The 13,077-nt window shown below is 34.8% G+C and overlaps 1 protein-coding gene across 5 annotated transcripts in view; it reads right to left on the bottom strand.

The window, feature by feature from the left end:
- Window positions 1–13,077, bottom strand: part of MALRD1 (MAM and LDL receptor class A domain containing 1) — a 732,448-nt gene that overhangs the window by 509,318 nt on the left and 210,053 nt on the right. For all 5 annotated transcript variants that reach the window (XM_028826041.2, XM_077945484.1, XM_077945481.1 and 2 more), the window contains exon 19: window positions 9,200–9,287. In XM_028826041.2, the coding sequence (XP_028681874.2) occupies window positions 9,200–9,287 (88 nt within the window). The remainder of the gene's footprint in view (window positions 1–9,199; window positions 9,288–13,077) is intronic.

Raw genomic sequence — 13,077 nt, 5'->3', positions numbered from 1 at the left:
AAAATTCTTGCCATGTGTGTTCAGCTAAAGAAAATATACTTCTGGCCTTTCTAATGAAGGACAGAAAGAACAATGAAAAGCAAATACTTCTTTTGAGATACACACTTTTTAATATAAATGTCTCAAGAGTAATTCCTAATCTAATCTAAAGATCTGATTCAAGATATAAGGAAATCTCTTTAACTCTATCATCATTCCTCACAATTGTCTCCTCAGGTAATAGCATCATTGTACAGTTATGCAAAGAACCACAGAAATGTATTACATGGCTAAGTTCCTACCATCCCTGGAAATGTAGTTAATTTCATCTAATGGATTAGATTAAAAATAAGAATTTCTTTATATATTGCATATCCATTAACAAATTACTGAAGTTATAGTTATTTTTAACATTTATCTTTTAGCATTTAGAGTTATAAGTGATTTACATATTAACATTACAGTACTAGTGTGTATTCTGTATTTAGAGTTATTAAATATTATAAATGTAAAAAGATGTAAACTGTGAAATCAAAAACATAAATGTTGGGGTAGGAAAACGTGTAGGGTTTTTGTATGGAATTAAAATTAAGTTTTTATCAGCTTAAAATGAATTGTTATAACTATAAGCTGGCTTTTGTAAGCCTTATGTTAAACACATAGCAAAAACCTATAGTAAATACACAAAAGGTAAAGAGAAAGCAATCAAAGCATACCACTACAGAAAATTATCACATCACAATGGAAGATAGCAAGAGAGAAAGAAGGAAACAAAAGATCTATGAAACAGCTAGAAAGGAATTTTTTAAATGGCTATAGTAAGTCCTTACCCATTAAGAATTACTTTAAGTGTAAGTAAATTACACTGTACAATCAAAAGACATAGAATGTCTTAATGGATTAAAAGAAAAAAAAAAGCACGATCCAACAATGTGCTGCCTACAAGAGTCTCACTTTGACTTTAAAGACAGATATACAGAAAGTGAAAGAACGAAAAACACATCCTATGCAAATGCAAACCCAAAAAGAGCACCAGAAGCCAGACTTATATAAGACAAAATATACTTTAAGTCAAAAATGGTAAAAGGAGACAAAAAGTCATTATATAAATATATAGCAGTCAATTAATCAAGAGGATATAATTGTAAATACATATGTACTTAACATGAGAGAACCCAAATATATAGCAAATATTAATAAATCTGAAGGGAGAAAGAGACAGCAAAACAATAATAGTAAAGGACTTCAATGTCCCACTTCCAACAATGGATAGATCATACAGACAGAAAATCAATTAAGAAACATTGAACTTAAATGATACTTCAGAGCAAATTGACCTAACAACAATGTACAAAACATTTCATTCAACAGCAGCAGAATACACCTTCTCAAGAGCACACAGAACATTCTCCAGGATAGATATTATGTTAGGTCACAAAACAAGCATTAACAAACAAAGAAGTTTGAAATCATATCCAGCACCTTTTCTAGCCACAATGGTATGAAACTAGAAATTAAAGACAGGGGAAAGTTGGAAAATTCACAAACACGATAATTAAAACAACACACTCCTTAAAAACCAATAGGTCAAAGAAGAAATCAAAGTGAAATAAAAAATCTGAGATAAATGAAAATGGAAACACAACATACTAAAACTTATGGGATACAGCAATAGCAGTTCTAAGAGGAAAGTTTGTGGTACAAAATACCTAAGAAATAAAAAATTAAAAAAAAAAAAACAGAAATTTAAAAATCTCAAAGAAAACATGTATCTTTATACCTCAAGGAACTTGAAAAAGAATAAGCTCCGGCGGGGCGCGGTGGCTCACGCCTGTAATCCCAGCACTTTGGGAGGCCGAGGCGGGCGGATCACAAGGTCAGGAGATTGAGACCATCCTGGCTAACACTGTGAAACCCCGTCTCTACTAAAAATGCAACAAATTAGCCGGGCGAGGCGGCGGGCGCCTGTAGTCCCAGCTACTCGGGAGCCTGAGGCAGGAGAATGGCGTGAACCCGGGAGGCGGAGCTTGCAGTGAGCCGAGATCGCGCCACTGCACTCCAGCCTGGGCGACTAAGCGAGACTCTGTCTCAAAAAAAAAAAAAAAAAAGAATAAGCTCCAAGTTAACAGAAAGAAGGAACTAATAAAGATCAGAGCAAAAATAATTACAATGAAGATAAGAAAAAAAAATAGAACGATCAATGAAACTGAAAATTGATTTTTTGAAAAGATAATATTAACAACCCTTTAGGTATAAGAAAAACAGAAGACCCAAATAAATAAAATCAGAATGAGACATTACAACTGATGCCACAGAAATACAAAGGATCATACAAGACTGCTATGAACAATTATGCTCCAAGAAATTGAATAGCATTAAAGAAATGGATAAATTCCTAGAAACATACAACCTACCAAGATGGAATCAAGGAGAAATAAAAAATCTAAACAGATGGAATTATGAGTAATGAGACTGAACAATTAACCAAAAATCTCCCACCAAAGAAAAGTTGAGGGCCTGATGGATTCATTCCTAAATTCCACCAAATATTTAAAGAATTCATACCAATCCTTATCAAACTCTTCCAAAAACTGAAGAGGCAGAAACACTTTCAAACTCATTTTTTATGATCAGCCTGATTCCAAGCTAGAAAAGGAGACTACAAGGAAAGAAAATTACAGGCCAATATGACTGATGAATATAGATGCAAAAATCCTCAGCAAAATACTAGCAAGCTGATTTCAACAACAGTGTAAAAGAATCATATATCATGACCAAGTGGAATTTATCCCTGGGACATAAGGATGCTTCAACACATGAAAATTAATAAATGTGATACATAACATTAACAGAATGAAGTCTTAAAATCTTATGATCAGGTAAAAAAATGTAGAAAACGCATTTGACAATATTTAACATCTTTTCATGATAAAAACTCCAAACAAATTAGGAATAGAAGAAATACTCCTCAATACAGTAACAGTCTTAAAGCTTTTAACAAGTATTGGGAGGATGTGGGTAAAAGTGAACCTCTGTACAAGCCCAAAGTTAACATCACACTCAATGGTAAAAAGCTAAAAGCTTTTCCTCTAAGATCCTCAAATCTTTGTCTCTAAGACAAAAATTCATACAGAACTACAAAAGATTTCAACTAGATAAAGCAATTTTGAACAAGAAGAAAAAAACTGATGGCATCATACTTCCTGCTTTCAAATTATATTACAATGTTATAGTAATCAAAACAGCATGGTACTTGCATAAAAGCAGAAACATGGACCAATGGAGCAAAATAGAAAGCACAGAAATAAGCCTACACATATACAGTCAAGAAATCTATAAGAAAAATGACAAGAATACACAATGGGAAAAATAATCTCTTCAATAAGTGGTGTTAAAGAAATGCAAAGCAAAATGAAATTGGGCTCTTATCTTACATCATGTACAAAATCACAAAGGGAGAAAGTATTTCCAAACCATATAACAGATAAGGAGCTAATATCAAACTACGTAAGAAACTTATACAACTCAACAGCAAAAACAAACAAAACAAAAAACAACAACAAATAATCCAATTTTAAGAGGGGCAAAATACCTGAATAGACTTTTTATCCAAAGAAGACATAGACAACAGGCATATGAAAAGGCACTCATTATCAGTAACGATCAGAAAAATGCAAATCAAAATTACGATGAGATATTAATTCTCATCTGTTAGAATGTCTATTATCAAAAGTTAAAAGATAGTCAGTGTTGGTGAAGATGTGCAGAAAAGGGAACACTCACACCTGTTGGCAGGAATGTAAACTGATACAGCCATTATGAGAAACAGTATGGAGTTTGCTCCAAAAATTAAAAATGTAACTATCCACACGATCCAGCAATTCCAATTCTGGGTGTATTTCCAGGGGCAATAAAAAATCACTATTTCAAAGAGATATCTGGACTCCAATGAACTCCCATGTTCATTGCAGCCTGATTCACAAGAGCCACAATAGGGAAACAATTTACATGTATGGAGATAGATGAATGGATAAAGAAAATGTGATATATATGTACATTGGAACATTATGCAGCTTAAAAAAAAAAAGAAATCCTGTCATTATGAAATTAGAATACTGCCATGTCCTTTACACTAAGTGAAATAAGACAGATGCAGAAGACAAATACTGCATGATTGCACATGTAAAAGGAATCTAAAAGTTGAACTCAGAAGAAAGTAGAGAGGTAGTTAGCAGAGGTTGAGAGATGAAGGAAATGGAGATATGTTGGTAAAATGGTACAAACTTTCAGTTATCAGAAGAGTAACTTCTGGTAAGATATTGTACACTTGAAATTTGCTGAGAGTAGATTTTAACTGCTTTTTTTTTTTTCTTTTTTCGAGAGTCTTGCTCTGTTGCCCAGGCTGGAGTGCAGTAGCGCAATCTTGGCCCACTGCAATCTCTGCTTCCCAGGTTCAAGCAATACTCCTGCTTCAGCCTCCTAAGTAGCTGGGATTACAGGTGTGTGCCACCATGCCTGGCTAACTTTTGTATTTTTAGTAGAGACCATGTTTCACCACATCAACTGGGCTGGTGTTGAACTCCCGACCTTAGGTGATCCACCCGCCTCAGCCTCCCAAAGTGCTAGGTTTACATGCGTGAGCCACCACACCCAGTCAAGTTTACTTACCACACATACAGAGGATGAGTAACTATATGAGGTTAGAGATGTGTTAATTATTAATAGTTTGATTGTGGTAACTATTTCATAATATACAGACATGTCAAAACATACCATTTTGCCAATTATATCTTAATAAAGTAGGAAAAATAAATTAACAATATCATAAAAGTATTGAAACAAAGCAGGTATAATTCATAATTGAGAAAGATTTGAAAATTAAATCAGAAACATCTATAGCTTAGAATATGAGAGAGAAGACTTGGAAGAGCAAATGATGATGTTTTAAGACAAAGTGAAAATAAACTCAGTTAAGGGCATAAAAACTACTGGGGAAAATTAATAACATATTTAGTCTAATATTCGCTTTTCATTCAAGTCAATACTGTCTCGAGTCAGAGTAATGGAAAAAAGCAGGTCTGAGAAATATCTTACGGTTGTAGTCAGTGGAAATTGCAACCGAACAAGCTTAAGAAGAATGTCAAAGATGACTGGAAATTCAAGCCCAGGTTGCTGTAGAACACTGCTTTCATTAAAATTACAAGGAAGGCATGAGGGGAAAAGGTTGATTTTGAAGTAACAAAGAAAAGTAAAATAATCTACTGCTCAGTCATTTTCTATAAAATAAAAGTTGTAGGTAAGATAGAAATCCACATTTTGGGGATTAGGTCAACATTTTGGTTTGTGTGTATGTGACTTTGAATTTTTATTTATTTTTGCTTTGTTTTATTGGCCAAGGAAGAATAATGCTATAAACAAATAACGAGTTAATATTGAAAGGAAATCAATGCCCTAAGTGAAGTTACAAGCATGATTCTTACTTCACATAACATGATGCCATGAAAAAAAAAAAAAAAAAACACAAGACTGGAAAGCATCAAGAGTAACATTTTTTGTGAAGAGCCCAATTTTATTTTTGTTTCATCTTATGGCAAGATTACATCAAATTCCTTTATCAAACCTAAGGATTCAACAAGCCTTGTGGTTTAGACCCATAGTTTATTTTGTTATAAAGCCAATGCAAAAAACACACAGTTCATACAGTTTTTAAAGTTTTTTATTTTTCTTCCAAAACTTGGGACTAACACTCTGTAACTGATACATCACATCTGTGTCTGTGCCTCTAGTAGCTATTTTACCTCTCCTTGGAACTGTGAGCCACAGAATGGATTTAGCAGGATAATCAGGGCAACAACAGTTTCAATGGTGACTCACGTTTCTTTTCTGTATTCTCTTTTTGGTCTCTTCTGCCTCTGAGGTCACAGTGATTCTCTCTAATCTCAGATTTGGGGGCAATGTGGGGGAAGCCCTGGCCATTGAAATCAGACCAGCTTAGGTAAAATCACAATCCAATCCCTAATTTGGTATTCTCATCGAGGCTACTTACGCTCTTTAAGTTTAATGTTTCATATTTGTAAATTGGAGATTGTAGCCTCTTCCTTGCAGATTTGATGAGCAGTGTAACACTAGTGGTGAACACTATGGTCCCAAGAGGCAGTCACTGTGTTCTGCCACTTTACAGCTAGGTACCCTTGAGCAGGTTATCTCCTTTTCAATTTCCTCTATAAAATTGGTATAATAAAGGCATTAATCCTACTCCATATACAACATCTATTCACCTATGTTGGACCAGGCACTCTTCTAGACTCTCTAAACATTGTAAGATTACGTAAGATAAAATATGCATGAGTGACCAGTTGTAATACTGTCCCTACATACCACCTCCCTTTCTTGTAAGATTTTCTCTCTCTCCTACCCTTGCTGAGCTCCCTGGAGGTGGAAAATACTTCTCTGCCCCATTGTTAGGCTCTGATCAATGGATAATGAACATGAACAGACACAATGAGATGTATACCATGTCCCAATAGAAATTTCAAATACACTTTTTTTCCCCATCCTCTATGAAATGTGTCAAATAGGGATTTGATCTTTTAGCCAGGGTCTCAGAGAGATAGGACCACATGAAACAGAGACACATAGCTAAGAGCTACATAAAATTACATAGAGCTATGATTAGGATCTATCTGTCTGTCTATCTGTGTCTTTGCTCTTATTCTCTATGCCAACCCACACGCTTGAGAGCAAGAAATAAATGCAGTCATAAGCTACTGAGACCTGGCTTTCAACAAAAGCTGACTGATATATAATATAGTCTCTGGCACATAGAAATATTTAATGTTTTAGCAATAATATTAAAACTAAACTAAAATACATAACAAGAGTACATAAAACATCTAAAATTACTGACATTCCTCTATCTACTTATCCATCCAACAAATATTTGTTGAGTACTAGTATGTGTCAGATACTGTTGTAGGTGTTGGAGATGAAATAATGAAGAGGTAATACACCTGCTCTCATGCAACTAACATCAATATGGGGGAAAATATAAATTTAACTATAAGGGTGATATGTGTTATGGAGAAAAATAACACCAGGAATATAAATAGAAAATGCCAGATAAGAAACTGTGTGTGTGTGTGTGTGTGTGTGTGTGTGTGTGTGTGTGTGTGTGTGTGTTCAGAGGAGGTTTCCCTGAAGAAACTCTGGCAGAGACCAGAAGGAAGTAAGGGAGGGAGTAAGAGAGACATCTGTAGGAAACCTGTTCCAGGAACAGGGAAAAGTAGATGGAAAAGTCCCAACCATATGATACGGTTTGGCTGTGTCCCTACCCAAATCTCATCTTGAATTATAGCTCCCATAATTCCCACATGTCATGGGAGGACCCATTGAGAGGTAACTGAATCACCCTACACTGTTCTTATGAAAGTGAATAAGTCTTACAAGATTTGATGGTTTTATAAAGGGGAGTTCTCCTGCACACACTCTCTTTGCCTGCACCATGTAAGATGTGACTTTGCTCCTCCCTTCACCTTCTGCCATGATTGTGAGGCCTTCCTAGCCATGTAGAACTGAGTCAATTAAACCACCTTTCTTTATAAATTACCCAGTCACGGGTATGTCTTTATTAGCAGTGTGAGAATGGACTAATACACCATAAATTGGCTGCAGTACTTAAGAATTAGCTAAGAGGCCTTTGTAGTAGGGAAAAGTGAATGAGATATACACTGATGAAAGGTGAATTCAAGAGGTATAAGGGGTTATTCATTTATTCCTTGGAAGCTATCATTAGTTTGAGATTTGCTCTGAATGAGATAGAGTCATAGGAATTCTGACAATTGAATGACCTAATCTCATCTAAGTTTGAAAAGGAACATGTAGGCTGCTGTTTTCAGAATATAGTGCACAAGGGTAGGAGCAGAGAGATCATTTAAAAAGCAATTGCAATAATCCATGCATAGACACTGGTTGCTTGGACCAAGGGGGAAGTGGTGAGGGCAATGAGGAGTGAATTCTAAACTGAGTTTGTTAATATAAATCAGATTTGTTAATATGGAATAAGCAGCTAGACATAAACTGTCATTTGCTGAGATAGGGAGGTATGCAGGAATGGCAAGATTGAGAGACAACTGGGATTCACTTTTAGGCCTTGAGAGGTAAGGGTAAATTTGCTCAATTCTGCCTCTTGTTTTACTGGCCTTCAAGAGAAGGATTTGGCTGTCTCTAGAGTTCTATGAAAATCATAACACAGAGTGGTGACACCAACAGATCCTGTTAGGACGCTGAGTGGTGGGTAGGATCAGAGCTGTGTCACATAGCTACAGCTGAAAATATTGGAATTGGCCCCATCCCCTGACTGACTCTGCCTGGGATGGAGCTGGTGCTCCGCTGACCAATGAGGCTAAGATGACAGAGCGGGGATGGATGTTAAGTTTTCAGCAATTGAGAATGTTGTTGGGATCCAGCCTCTGATCACTCCAGGGAGGAGATCATGTTCCCTCTTATCGTGCACTTTAAGAGTTCTCAGTCTGAGTGCCAAACTCCATTAGTTTAATACCCAGTCTTCTTAGATCACTATGTACTTCCCAGAATGGGTTTCTCCTCATAACACTATTCGAGGCCTGGGTTGTGTTTATTTTAGGTTATTTTCTATTATTATCTTTAAGATGCCTACTAGACATCCAGGTTAAGCTGTTGAGTAGGTAGTTAGTATATAAGTCTGGAGTTCAGGGGAAAGTTTGAAAGTGGATACATAAATCTGGAAAATATGTCATTTATGTCATTTTAATAGACATAAATCTGTAATATAGTGAGCAGATGATTGACAACAATCCTTAGAAATATTTAAAGTGTTTCCAGAGAGTAAACTGAGAGGTTAATAAAGTATCCAATACGATGTAAATATAAGGCAAATGGTTGGGTTATTATAACTCCTTAAATATAATGGAATCACATTTTAAATTCAGACATGATTTTCTAGTACTTTGCATGTGATAAGACATAGACATACATGATTCAAACAGCTTCACTATGTTTGACACTTTAAAACTAATTACTAGCAAGGATCTAAAAATATCTTTTCCAGAGTTAATAGATTTGAGAAAAAGAATAAAAGCAAGGTCATGTTGGAAATTTTGTAGAAATGAAATATTGATTTCCTTGGAAGTTTTCCAAGTAAACAGATTTAGAGATAACTCCAAAGTGAAATATTCTCCCTTACCAGGGTAGAGGGTGCAGTCCAGGAATGACAGATCATCAATCGCAATATCTCCAGTGAAGCCATCTCCCACTGAAGCCTCCACCAATATCTTAAATAAATAAATAAATAAATAAATAAATAAATCTGAAAAAAAAAAGAAGAAGAAGAAATGTGTTTATGTGGTAAGGGAAATTTATGGAATGGATGAAGAGGAATTTAGAATTTACCCAAATATAACCTTCCGTGCCATTAAAAAATTACTTTGCAGTAGTCTCCATAAGTGGTCATCTTGCCTTGAATAATTCTAGTAACAGAAACCTCCATACTTCACTGAGCCTGTTAGACTCATGGAGCTCATTGCCTTTCTGATGAGTTTCCATTTTTGAAATTTCAGCATATTAGATTGATATCCACTGCCCTACAACTTTCAGCCATTAGTTCCAGATTTGTGTAGTTTTCTTCTGGTCCTTTAAGTATTTGAAGGCAAATAATTGTCCCCTGATCCCCCTGGGTCATCTATTTCCCAAGTTAAACCTCTTCATCTTCCTAGAAACCCAATTTTACCAGAGTTACTTGCTAGGATATACATTTTTAAAAGCTTTAAAGGTTTCTCACATGACACTGATTCTGTAACACTTTATTAAATTGGCTAATCGTGATTAGATCTCCTTCAGGACTACATTAACCACAGTGAAGTCAGATGACATTTGTGCTGCTACAGGAGCTGCAGTTCCACCAAAACTTAGTAAAATACGAAATATCACATATAGACAAACCACTGTAGTATATGGTAGATTGTGATTAGGGTTGAGATTTACTGTAATAGAATTAATCATGATGAATTATTTTAATACTTATGCAAATGCATTGCATGCTTACTAGGAATCCCAGCATAATTTAATAATAAAGAACTTCTAGCAAACTCAAACTTAGAAAAATACATTATGTTTTCCCATCATTATACGAACATATGTTTTCATTTCATTTTCCTCACAAATGTTATATGTGGGAGTTGCAGTTTTACTTTTCAAGCTCTATCCTTCATTCAAAGTTACCACATACATTATTTGTTGACATTCTCCTTGAGAAAGAAAGTTTTAAAAGGTCAAATTGCTGACCTCAAACCTCATAACACTTTCCCCAACTTTCTACTCTTTCTTGAGGTCTACCAGGATTTTCTCCCTGATTTGTCACTAAGGAAATTAATTAATTTGGGAAATCTTTCTGCATAGAACTAGTGGGCAAAGATAGTCCACCTAACATTGTTTGAACAACATTTAATGGTGTTATACAGGAAGTGTCCTGCTGTTTTACAATGAGTCTCTCCAAACATAAAAATGCATCCTTTTTCCCACCATCATCATGAATGAAAGGCATTATAGGAAGAGAAAACAAAAATGTGTAAAGAATATTTAATACAAAATCATACAATTAATTTCCATAAACCTAAACTAGCAGACAGAATTTGAAAGAACATACTACAGAAAAACATTTTCTGTTTTATTTTTAAAAATAGAGTTGGCTGAACAATTGGTGAAAAGGTACAAATACAAATTAATCACTAATAAATGTCCTGTACTGATACATGCAAATCCCACTGCAATACAACACAGAATATGCTTACAAATGGCTTAGAAGAAACAGCAAGATAAAGAAGAAACCAGGGTAAATAAAAATAAATACTATTGACTTGGTCTTACTCCTCATGATTATCATTACCTTATTAATAAGAAGGCATAGAAAATTGGTATTAACATCCCACTTCACAGAGAGTGAGGTTGTTGTAAATATAAGTAGCTGTAAACCAACTTTAGGGATATATACACATTCATAGCTCCATTCTGGTGTTCGGAGTCAATTGTTCCAAGATGTTTTTATTGTCTTTATATAGTCACAAATTAAATAATTGACTATCTATGAAAACTTCAGACAAAATTCTGTAACCCAGAGAGGGCCGTAACATGCTAGAGAATGTGATTTGCACAAGGCATTTTTCTTTTGGAATTTACTTGATGTTGCATGAGAAGTATTTTAATATTGTTCCTGTCTGCATTCAAAGCCAATGGGAGGACACAGAAACAATCCAAGACAGAAGACAGTTTGGTTTTGCTCTAATACACAACTTAATCATAATTTTTACCAAAATATCTTCAATTTGCTAACCCCTAAATGTTAGCATTCTTGAGAATTAATGAACAATAGTTATAATTCGAGATACCAAACTTGTCCATTTGTATGATAGTCTCAATCTCTTTTGAATATTTAAGAAAAGCATTTTTAAAAGACTTTTTGATAATAATCACACCTCAGGAAAAAGTTATGACTGTTAAAGTTTAACCCTACTTTAACCCTATATTTAATTTAGTCTTGCAAAAAAGCTTGGTAAATTATTCTAAAATACTAATCCTAAGAAAATGACCACAAGAAGTATAAACCCAAGTGCCTCTATTATGAAAATGTCACTTTCATTTATGATGTTTTTTTCCCCCAGAATGAATAAAAGATTATCAAAACACAAGCATTATACATCGTATGTAAGATAGTATTGCTATTCTGGAAATTAGGGAAGCCAAATTTTACTCCTAAGTCCCATCAGTACCTTATGGAGTACCTCAAAGGACAACTGAAAATCCAGTTTAGTTTAAATGACCTGCCTTATCTGTACAGGTCAATTCTACTAATATTTGGAACTATCATCGTCTTGGAAATGTTATGAAGTGAACCAGCTCATCCAAGTTGTTCTTTGCATGGGCTGCCACCTGCTCCAAGTAAAGACAGACTGGCCTTTCCAACCATGTAGGAACTTTGAGGTTTAAACATTAACAAGGCTCTAGCAACTTTCCTGAACTCATCCTTCTATATATTTAGGAAACTCTGAATGACTGACCAAAAATTTTAAATGATATGGAAACGATTGTCCTCACACACAAACACATGTTTTAGGCTCCATTAACTCATAAGAGAAACTGAATTAATTCAACCTGCTGCTTACTGTCCCTTTAGCCATCATGTATTTGTAAAATATTACACAATTCCAATACAACATATCAGTTTTTTGGTATGTTTTATAACTATAATGTATTTTCAGATACATTATAAATTTATAAATTTTAAACAAGAATTTCTGTCTCAAATATATTTTATATAAAGATACATTATATTTAAGGCAGAAATTCCAGTTTAAAATTTATAAAAAGCACATATTCTCTGTGTAGCAACTGGGACTCCAATGCATTCCTGATGAGAATCCTAAATGGCACAGCCATAATCATACAACTAATTTGGCAGGTTCTTATAAAATTAAACATACACTTTCAAATGACATGGCAATGAACATGTAAGTATTTCTTTATTCAAGATAAATGAAGACATGTCTAAACAAGAACCCATTAATAAGGTTTATAAGGCTTTATTAATAATCTCCAAAAGCTCAAATCAATCCAAATATCTTCCAACTGGTAAGCAGACAAGCTAACTGCAGTACATTCATACAATAGAATACCACTCAGCAACAAAAAGGAACAGTGATGTATGCAACAACAGCTGTGAACCTCAAAAGCATTATAGTAAGTGAAAGAAGCCAGACTCAAAAGCCTGTATCATTTATCAACTGCTTTTATGCCGTTTTAGAAAAGTTAGAATTATTGGTGTATTAGACTACTCTCATGCTGGTATAAAGAACTGTCTGAGACTGGGTAATTTGCAAAGAAAAGAGGTTTAACTGACTCACAGTTCTGTAGGTTTGGGGAGGCCTCAAGAAACTTACAATCGTGACAGAAGGGGAAGATAACATGGTGACAGGAGAGAGAATGAGACCCAAGCAAAGGGTGAAACCCCTTATAAAACCATCAGATCTTGTGAGAATAGTATGGAGGAAACCACCCTCATATCTCCACCTG

Source organism: Macaca mulatta, chromosome 9 (genome assembly GCF_049350105.2).
Source record: "Macaca mulatta isolate MMU2019108-1 chromosome 9, T2T-MMU8v2.0, whole genome shotgun sequence".
In the NCBI taxonomy this organism is placed as follows: Eukaryota; Metazoa; Chordata; class Mammalia; order Primates; family Cercopithecidae; genus Macaca; species Macaca mulatta.
This window is presented reverse-complemented; position numbering and strand designations above follow the sequence as displayed.